Genomic DNA, 10,724 nt, shown 5'->3' on the forward strand with positions numbered 1-10,724 from the left:
ACAGCAGTGCCTGAGGTTATATTTTGTCAAATGAATTAGTTCTATACCAAAATATTGAATTAATTTAGGCAAAACTGAGCAAAATTGTTTGATTCCGATAACATGACTTCAGAATGGGACTTAAAAACAAAAACAAAATGTGTAGTGTCTATGTCTTAAACTAATAGTCAAGTTATTGGAAACACACAATTATTTGTATTTGATCTTATTCATTTGTAGTACAAAAATGTATTAATATCATCCTAGCAGTAGTGGGTTTGCTAAAAATCTTTTTTTTTCTTTCTTTCTTTTTTTCTAAATGCATATAGAGTGCAAATGTGAACAATTTGCATATACAATGCAAATGTGAACAATTTGCATATGATATGTAATGCAATTTGCATATATAATGCAAATGTCAACAATAACCGTGCCAGGCAGACTAACATGAAAGCCTGGCTGGCTACTATAAATCAAGTTGTTCACTATACTTCAACTCAGCAGAGTTAAAAAATACAATTGTAAGCATTAAGGTTTGTTAAAATAATAGTTGCAGGCGGTGTTTGCTGATGAAGTTAAAGTGGTATGAGTTGTGCATGACTTAGTTTTAGTAATAACAGAGTATAGTATATATAAGCTCTAGTGTGATCAATAAAATAGTCTCACATCTTCAGGAACTTTAAATTTTTATCTAAAAGTAGATAATATAGTAAAAATTGTGAGTTGTGTACCTTCCTGAATATTGTTGACAAGCAAAACAGACCGGAGCAAAACATTTTTTAGCCACAAATATACAAAACTAACAATTTATGTTTCAATCCTATTAAGGTTCCTGTAAGTACACCCACAGAAAAGATTAAAGAATGTTCTTTATCGACAAAACTATCAACACATTGCATTTCTGTTTAAAATTCTTTCATAAATTTTGTTTTGCGTAGTGTACTTGGAAAGTAGGAATGCCGATAATGGATCATAAAACAACACTGGAGATGCAGGGTTAAAAGTGTATATCTGTGTTTCCCCAGTAAATGACGTTTTGTAGTTTTTTTAGGAGATATGACGTACGTTACAAGTAAAGGACCTCTCTGTTGTTGTTCACCATATGACTGATGCCAATGTCTGTGTCATGTCCTGTACTTTGACACATAAACTTGACAAATGACAGAGACAGTTGACGTGGCAACACAGTACACTAACAGTCATGCAACATTCCTTAAGTTTATCTTTTTCGGTTTGTGTAACTGGGATGGGGATAATTATGTGGTCATTGCTAGGATATGTCATAAATATATATTGAATGAATTTATGGTATATAATAATATAATAGTGCTTCTCATGAAATTACTATGGGGTATCCATTCCCCTTGTCATTCAGTTACGTTAATTTCAGTGTTGATTGGTCTAAATTTGTAACATGTGATACCTTTAACCAATCTCAAGCCATTTTACTACATTGTACTTCAGATTGTACCAGTGTTTTTGTGAAGGTTTTAAAATGCCTCTAACAGAGGTGGTGAAATCTGATGAAATTTTCAATTTTTGTACATCAATCATGATTTAATAGGTAACCATGGATACTGACTACTTTGATGGTGCCTTTAATGAAGACATTCAGTACGAAAAAATCTGTCAATATTTACACATTGATTTGATATTGTTAGGGAATACTATTATAAAAAATAAGGCTAAGTGTGGAATTTTCTTGATTGCATTAGTAGTACCTATGGTTAAAATATGGACAAGACCACCATGGACTATGTACCGTGTTAGATTGATTAGTCTAAGTCGAAGACAATGGAAATTTGAAATTTATTGCATCCTTGGCTGACATTGTTTGGGTATTAAAGCAACGGTGTAATTCCAGCTATGTCCATTCATACCATGGTATTATTTATACCATGAAGGTTATCTCAGTCAAGTAGTATACTAGGAGCAGTTACATTGTAAAGCGGCAGTTGACATAACAAAACCTTTGTTGGGGTCCATTGATCACCTTGTCTGTCAGGTATGTTGGTAAGCCTCAGAGTCAATGACCTAATTGTTATCAAGCTGGGGAGTTACAGTCATAGGAAGGTGAGGGATACAAGTATGGTAAGACCCTCTAACATACTCAAAATTTACAGCTGAGGGTGGACCACCATATTACAGCTGTTCTGGTGTATGTGTTTCTATAAAGGTGATATATTTAGGGGAGGTTCTCAGCAAAGTAAGTATCAGATGTTGTGAATTTTCTGAAGTAAAATGTACAGGGTTTTGTATGAGCAATTCTTCTCTCGGTCAAACATTAAGGTAGGAGTTAGAAAAATTGTCGTCTGCTTCTCTTCAAAATTTGACCAAATGAGATTGTGACACATTGATCTGTGCTTATGACTGTAAAATGGTCCACCTGTACTACTGTGTTTTTCTAAGATGTTAACGAGTCCACACACTCCAAGATAGCCATACCATTAACTTAGAACAAGTGTCTGTCACCTGTCAGTGATTTACTATAGAACAAGTAAGTTTAGCTAAGGTGAACAAGGGACAAAGAATTTCTGATGTTTTTATTTTGTGTATGTATGTGCCATGTGAAAGTAACTATTTCCAGCCATCTTTATGTAGACTGGTTATACCTGTCACTCAAATTTAACAAAGCCTGTCAGCATACTTAGATTGAGCTGACAAGATAAGAATACTCCAACTATTGTTTATGTCACTCTACCAATCCTACATTATTGTGTCACGGTTATAAAAAGAAACCACTGCTAATTGAACTTTGCACTTTCCTCTATGAAAACAATACAGAGAAAAGGTTGTGAAACAGACAAACCCACCCATATTTGATTTCAGAAGCTATAGTAGCGATAAGTATTAGCAATAATTTGAAAAAATATGTTTTAATTTCTCTTTTTGCTAAATTTGTAATCACCAAGTTGTAATTGTCTAGTATTGCTACTGAGGCATATACAGGGACTGGTATTGTACAAGTGTTTTTCAATATGAACCTTTTTCTGTTGGAGGTACTTTGACCATGGTATCACAGTTGAAATGCATGGGGGGGGGGGGGGGGGGGGGGATGCACCAGGACTTTATAGTCAAACTGCTTTCCTGCAACAGAATTAAAAGTTTTCGTTGTTTTTTCTGATCTCAAAATGTTGCCAATTTCTCTTAAAAGTTCAAAGTTTACTTTTTAAGTGTAAACGTGGTTTAATAAATCATTGTCATAAAGTGACCAAAATAACTGTAGACATAGTTACAGCAGACCAGCTGTAGTGTTAGATTATACTGATGGTTGAAGTCACTTGTCTCTTGATAAGTTAGTAAATTTTGAATTATATGAAACCTCTTTTAATACCTGGATTCTCTTCCAAATAGGTGCGGATGTGTAGGGGTATTGGATATTTGTAAATTTAAAGAGATTAAACCCGCTCTCTGTTACTCGGTAACATATTTGATACCATAAAAAAATCGAAGAGTTCAGGGAGGATGTCAGTTTGTGGTATGTCCTAGCTGCATTTTTTTGTCGCGTATCTACCAATTAATCAATATCAAATTACTAAGGTCACTACATGCAATTTCCATGATAGTTCTAGATTTGTTGAACTTAAGATGAGAACTTTTAATTATATGTATTTTGCTAAAGTGAACTTTAAGTATGCAGAATGTATTGGTACAATCTTTTATGCAATCAATGTAATTTCTATAGCACTCAAAAATTCACAGTATGAAAATATTGAGTATGTATGGTACTTTTTATTTTATCAAATACCTCTAAAAAGCTTGATATTCATATAAGAATACATATTCTCACAGTGATTACTATTGCACAGGAGGATTTTTTTCAAACATTCTATACACAAAATACACATAAAATTGTGTTTAAAAAAAAGACGTATTGACAGTAATCTGCATGGCTGATTGGTATCACAGTTGGTACCTAAACTATAAATATATCCATGTGATGATATCTGCCTAGTTTTAGGGTCAGAGGTCGACCACAATATGTTTTGAATCTGTCTAGAACAACACAAGTTATGTTATGATTAAGTTCATTAAGAGAGAGAGGGTCATAGCAGGGTTGAATATTAAAACATACAACAGCAATTGCCATAATTTGAATTCTATTTTATCTGAGATTATCAATTCAAGGTATGTTATTTTAGAATTTAACTATGACTTGTAAGTTATGTTTATTACAGTGTATTAAATTATCTTGGAATAAATATTGGCAGATTTGGCCGCGTTATTTTGTATATAAACAATAACCCTAAGTAATGTGTAGCCAAATTTGAAAGTATCAACACGAACAAGAAATAGAAACTGCAGCTTTGACAACCATGAACTCATGCATGCATTCCTCATATGCCTTTGAAAGTTTTGGAATTCAAAACATTCCTTAAAAAGTTCCTAAAAGTAATACAATATAAATCCATTTTCTTCAGAAAACACATTGAAAATGAATATTTATGAAAAATAAGCAATGAAGTGATGAATATTCCAATGGTCTGATAAGAATGTCTCTGTCAGAACAAGACAGCTTGAAATATCAAATTTGTTTTCAATCCGAAGTACTTAATTTTACTATCCTACCGATTCTTGGAACCATGAATAATATATTTTCCAGTCAGAGTACTTTTTTGATAAATTATAAAGTGTTCCTGGGAAATAACTTCAATTTACCATGCTAAGTGCTAGAATATAAATGACTTTTCAGTTTATGATGCCTGAAAGCCATTGATACTAGACATATATGACATACGAGACTTGTTTTCGAAAGAACTTTCCGTAAACTTTTTATGCCATCATTTAAAATTTAAATAGGAATTGGTGAGTGCATTTTCGTTCAACTGTCATATTATCAAGTGGTGATAATGAATCACAGTAAAATAAATTTGTCTGAGTAATTTTGGCAGCACATTTGATAGTGATAGGAGTTTATAATTAAATACTCTGGTCATCTTGAGATAGCGTAAACATCAAAAACAGAAACCGTACATGTATGTGTAAATGTAAACGTGGGTTTCAGTCAATGACAGTATGGGACATATTTCTTTATACATAACTCCATATATTTTATACATGTAGATTATACAGTGAACTTCATACAGACTATCAATGCTTTACTCTTTGCTCCATTTGATTGCATTCATAGTACAGTAATGCCAGTGAAACGATACACTCACTTATAGTTGTAAAGTTTCTTTGGCAAATTTTCATGTAGAAATTCTTGACATTATTGAAGCAATTAGACACTGTCATATTATCTGCTTGTATTGACATCTAATACATAATATTTGACATTTCATAGCCCTCATTGTGTCTAGATGCAGACACGAATATTAGCATGATTATGTATTCATAACAAATGTGTTTCAATTCATGTGGTGGACCGGTCACTAGTTGCCATGCATGCATAATTAACTTAATTTATTTGGATGTGTAGGGCAAGAAAAAATGGTCACCATGCATGCTTTAGTTAATAAAGTCAGTGGATGTATCAAAGTTGAAAGGCATTGCAACCCTGGTAAATAATATGCACAGGAATTTGTGAAAGAGATGAAATCCTTTAGGTTGCAAATTGTCTAATATAGCAGACTAGTTTAGAACTAGGAGGCAAGTTACATAAAGTGGGATAGTACCAGACTCGGTATAGAAGTAGAAGGCATATTGGGCTGAATTGGGCATACAGGGCATTACTTTCAGATGACACAGTGTATAAGGAGTGCCAACTTTCAATCCTTACAGTTCGAGTACACCCCTTCCAGTTGGCAAAATGGAATGAGGACACACCTTCAAATAGGTGCAGTAGGTATATAGATGCATGAGCCTGCCTTTTAGGGGATGATGCCTTCTAGTGGACACATTGGGTACATCAGTGGGCACAGAATGGGGTTTAACCTAGAATGTGGTGGAGAAAGTGTGCTGTTCATCCAAATTAGATAGTGTGTTGCTTGGACAGGATACTCAGGACTTTGACAGCATGTCGGAAGAAATGTGCCTGTTAAAGTTCATTGAATTTCTATAGTTTGACGACGACACAAATCAATCTTGTATTAGATTTATCAGGAATTGCATTCATCACAATGACCTGGAGATGTGTCTGTAGTCGTGTTGTTCATCACATCAATCATAGAATGAGTCATCCCAGTCCAACACTTGGTGCTTAAATCTGTTCCTAGATGGTGACAGATAATCATGCAGTGTATAACATGAATAATATCAAAGTTCAAAACTGTGTTGTTGTAGTCCTGGTGTTATGGGTGCCTTGGTAGACATTAATTATGTGGATATCCATGTTAATCCTCCGAGGCATCTAATTACTTGCATATTTCATCCTGTAGGTTAATAGATGTCATTATATCTAAAGTTGATGGGCACGTTTGTTTCACAAGGAAATTGTTTTAAATTAGCCTACTTTAAAGGGTTGTACTAATTTTAAATCATAAGTTGTGAGACGTAATGTATCGTGTTACATCTTGCGGCTTTGGTGAGTGATACCGTACGGCATGAATCTGTACACGTTAATACTAATCTTATGGTATTATGATGTCCATATATTAGCAGTAGTTATAAACTAAATTAGTATTTAGGGAAATGTATGGTAGATATGTTAAGTAAACAAAATTAGTTTCTGTTCTATGTGTGAATACAATAATCTTGTATAATTCAAAATTGCAATATCGTCATAAAATCAGTGATTTTATGATGATATTGCAATTTTGAATTATACAAGATTATTATATTTAGCATTATTAATAAGAAATAGGTTTTTTTTTGCTTATTTTAAGTCATTGTTTTAATTAAAGGTAAATGCAGTTTTGCTAGAAATACTCAATGGAGAAATTGATTTCTTGAAAATATTTAACTTTACAGTGAATTCATTTGTAGTATCAGTTGATGGGTTATGGTGATCATTATTACGTAAAAGTATTTGATTAATTTGATAAGTTTTTTACAGTTTGACTTATAGAGTTTTTATGTTTTATTTTTTTTAAACAGGACCAGACGGCCAATCCCTATTATGTTCAGAATCAATGCTATCGTCAACACCACCATCTGATGAATCTCAAAAACAAACAGATAAAGATGGATTGCCATGGAAACACAGTGAAGAGACATCAAGATATCATTCGCCACAGCCAGTTGTTGGTTGTCATTCTGTGACATCAGCTACTCTGGACAGGAGTAGAGAATTCCAATTGCTGAGTGACTCTCAAAGTAATTCCAGAAATACACCAATCACTCAAGAGAAGAGCCAAGAACATGAACATACGAGTGGAAGCAATCACTCTGCTGCCACTACTGGTCAGAAAATGACTGATGAACAGTACAAAACTCTGCAAACTATTACAACCACTAGTGAACACTTGAATTGGCTAGCTGACGTTGCTGTTGGCCATTCAGAACAAAGGCCGATTGCTGGCATGCAAAGTGCAACATTGCCACAGCAACCATCTAACTTACCTTCAGGGACACTTTTCCGCCCACCTCATACAGAATATAATGCTGCACAGAGACTCTACACGCCAGGTCAATTTTCTACAGTGTACTCTACATCATCTCTTGGACAGGTTCCATTTCCTTCATTGCAATACTCACCACATATACCTCCCGAAACTCTACATTCTTCAACATTACCAACCTATTCTCCGTATCTAGGTGGACCGTATTCTACAGCATATATACAACCTGGTTTTCCTCACTCACAACTAGCAGGTGGACAATTTCCTCAAATTGAATCTTATTCGGCTATGTTAGCAAGTATGGGAAGTCATGTTCAAGCTCATGCACAAGGTCAAGGTTCATTGCATCGTTCTTTTATTCCAGCCCATGTAGCTCATCTACCTAGTCACTATGTTACGTCTGTCGGCTCACCACACAGTGCAGACAACCCAGATAAAGCAACCCCACCAGGTGCTGCTGTATACTCTGCTGTTCAGGGTGTACATGGGCAACATGTTGTTGTCAGTGGACCTGTTAGTGTTAGTCCTGGTCCATCATCACAAGGACCTGTTCCTAGAACTGAAGTAAAGCGAGAAAGGATTGAAAGTAGTCAGGGAGCAGCTGAAGAAAGTCTACCCTCAATTCACTGCAAATCTGAAGGTAGTGTTTATGCTGCTGTGAACAGATCTCCCAGACAGTCACCGCAGACAGTTTCTGCAGCACGTGCTCCGTCATCAAGTGGAATTCGAAGTAGAGAACGTGAAGCAATGCCCTCAACAAAGCAAAGTCGTTTGGAAGAGAGAAGTCTTAGGCCAAACAGACCACCAAATATCAACATAAATCCTAAATATGAACTGTTGAACCAAAGTCATCACAGACCACCTGACAGACAACCAGGTTCTCCTCAGGTGACCTTATCAGGACCTCCAACCCCAAGCTGGTCCACTGCAGTTAACCCTATGCCGCCGCCACCTCAACCTCCCCAGACACCACCTCATACGCCTCACACACCCCACACTCCAAACACCCCCCTTAATTCAACATCTAGTAATTCTCAGTATCAGTTGTCACCACCTGCATACTCTAATCAACCCCCACATCCTCACTTCCCTCCACATTTCATGAAAGGTTCAATAATTCAACTTGCAAGTGGGGAACTGAAAAAAGTGGAAGATCTGAGAACTGAGGACTTTGTACAGAGTGCAGCTGTCAGTGAAGATTTGAAAATTGATTCCAGTACTGTTGTAAGGATTGATGAAGATCACCAAGCTGGCTTGGCTCTACTTGGCTTCTCTGTCGGAGAACATCGAATACAGGTCAGAAAAAATACTCATAACCACCCAAAGGCTAATATATGCTTCATTTGTAATTGAAAGTCAGAATATGTTAATTAGGATAGGTATTTTGTTGAATTCCAAAAGTAAATATCAGAATTTCTTGTTTCTTGTGAACATACAACCTCAGAAGGCAGGAGGTACATATTTTAAGTAAAGTTTCCCTATCACTGCTGACTTGAATGTTAACTTAAAGGATTCTCAAGACAGTAAAAAACATACAAGTTACAATACAGGTAGAACACTAAAACAACAAAGGAAAGTATAATTATGCAAAAGAAAAAAGACAAATGTGAACAAGAATAATTAAAAAGTTTATAACTTTCCCTGATTTTATGTTGAAAAAAGTTCAAATGAAAATATTGATATTAAAGTTTCTCTGTTAAATGTCACTAAAGTTCAGCAAAGGAGAGTAGTTTTACTTCAGTTATTTCCTCAGGGAAACACAATGAAATATACAACATTTTGGAATTAAATTTTACATTGAGTATTTAGTGTTATATTACTAAAAGAATATTAAATCAGATATTGTAAATGATGACAAAGTCCTCATGCAACCTTTCATTCTATAGACTTCCAGGCATTCAAAACATTGCAATTATTCATGTGTGAAATCACTTTGATGAAAGGGTGGCCATGTAAATAGATTCAAAGAAATCATCCTACTTTCACATATTACTGGCCAAACTTATGGTTTTTAGATAATTATATAACTTGCACACCTGAAATATTGTTGTTAGTGTTGTGGGCACTGAAAAACTTACTTTATGTTCAGTGTTAATAATACATTCGCACACAAAAATAAATTACCTTAAATTCAAAGAATTTTCATCGTCAAACTTGTGCAATTTTTTTCAGGTAACAGTGGAATCAACTGTGGAACATCCTTTCTTCGTGTTTGGACAAGGTTGGTCATCTGTTCGACCAGACCGTACCCTACAGCGATACGGTTTATCCTGTCACCACCTGTCAGTTGGAGATGTGTGCATCTCACTAACTCTTAAAGATAAAAATGGACGGCTTCAGCAGAAAGAAGTTAAACCAGATGTTGTACGAAGTGATACAACAGAGGATATAGCAGAACCGGAATTCAAGAGACCCAAACTTGAAGCACCATTTCTACCTCATCATAGCCTTGTAGCAAAGACAGGAAAACGTAGAAGTGGGGTTGAGGTGACTTCACAACAAACTATTGTGTTGTATTCACATGACAGTGTGGAGGTCAACGACAAACAGCAGAAATGTCATTCACAACATACCAATGGAAACAATAACACTGTCAAAGAATCAACCTTACATACACAAAAGTCTGTCAAGTCATCTCGTGTAAGGAAACGGAGGTGGTCAGATCCCATTCAGTTTGTGGAGAAGGAGAAAGATGATGATCTTCCTGTACCCTTACCGTTGGAATCACTCGCTAAACTTTCACAGAAACCTGCAGTTCACAGTGTCTCAGGGAACTAGGCAATGCAAAACTAATTATGAGTTGAATGCCCTCTGAAATGTAGGATCTGACTAAACATTAATGGGAAAATGTCAATTTTGTCCACGAAATTATCAAATGGTGCAGCTGACAACAATGATGCTGGCCATTAAAATCACTGCCTGGCAATGATGTAACAAATGTACAGTAACTGATCATGTGTTTAAATATCCATTGCACAAAATACACAGACATTGTACACAGCCATTCTGAAATCATCACAGTTGTTCAAAAAGATCCTTAAAAATTTCAAAATTGTTGTTATTTTGGTTTAATGTTCTAATTGTAGTGAAGAATGATTTCATATTGGGATTCTCACTACACATTTTTCAAAATTGACAGTTGTAAGCAGATTTCAAAAGTTCCCATTAATGTTTGGTGACATCATCACTGCTTTCCAACATTTACATAATTGCTTTGGGCCCTTCTCCAGCCTCATCCCCACTGCTTTGAAAGTTCAGTTCAGTAGTTATGCATAGATTTTTACTTCTTTGGCCAGGAGAAAG

General features: G+C 35.3%; 1 protein-coding gene across 1 annotated transcript; it reads left to right on the forward strand.

The window, feature by feature from the left end:
- The first annotated feature begins 6,417 nt into the window (after window positions 1-6,417).
- On the forward strand, window positions 6,418-10,281 carry LOC144437427 (uncharacterized). Its single transcript, XM_078126368.1, has 3 exons — window positions 6,418-6,445; window positions 6,958-8,717; window positions 9,594-10,281. The coding sequence occupies exons 1-3, from the start codon at window positions 6,418-6,420 to the stop codon at window positions 10,197-10,199; spliced, it is 2,394 nt and encodes a 797-aa protein (XP_077982494.1). The 3' UTR covers window positions 10,200-10,281.
- Window positions 10,282-10,724: the final 443 nt, after the last annotated feature.

The sequence above is a fragment of the Glandiceps talaboti genome, chromosome 7 (genome assembly GCF_964340395.1).
Source record: "Glandiceps talaboti chromosome 7, keGlaTala1.1, whole genome shotgun sequence".
NCBI lineage: Eukaryota > Metazoa > Hemichordata > Enteropneusta > Spengelidae > Glandiceps > Glandiceps talaboti.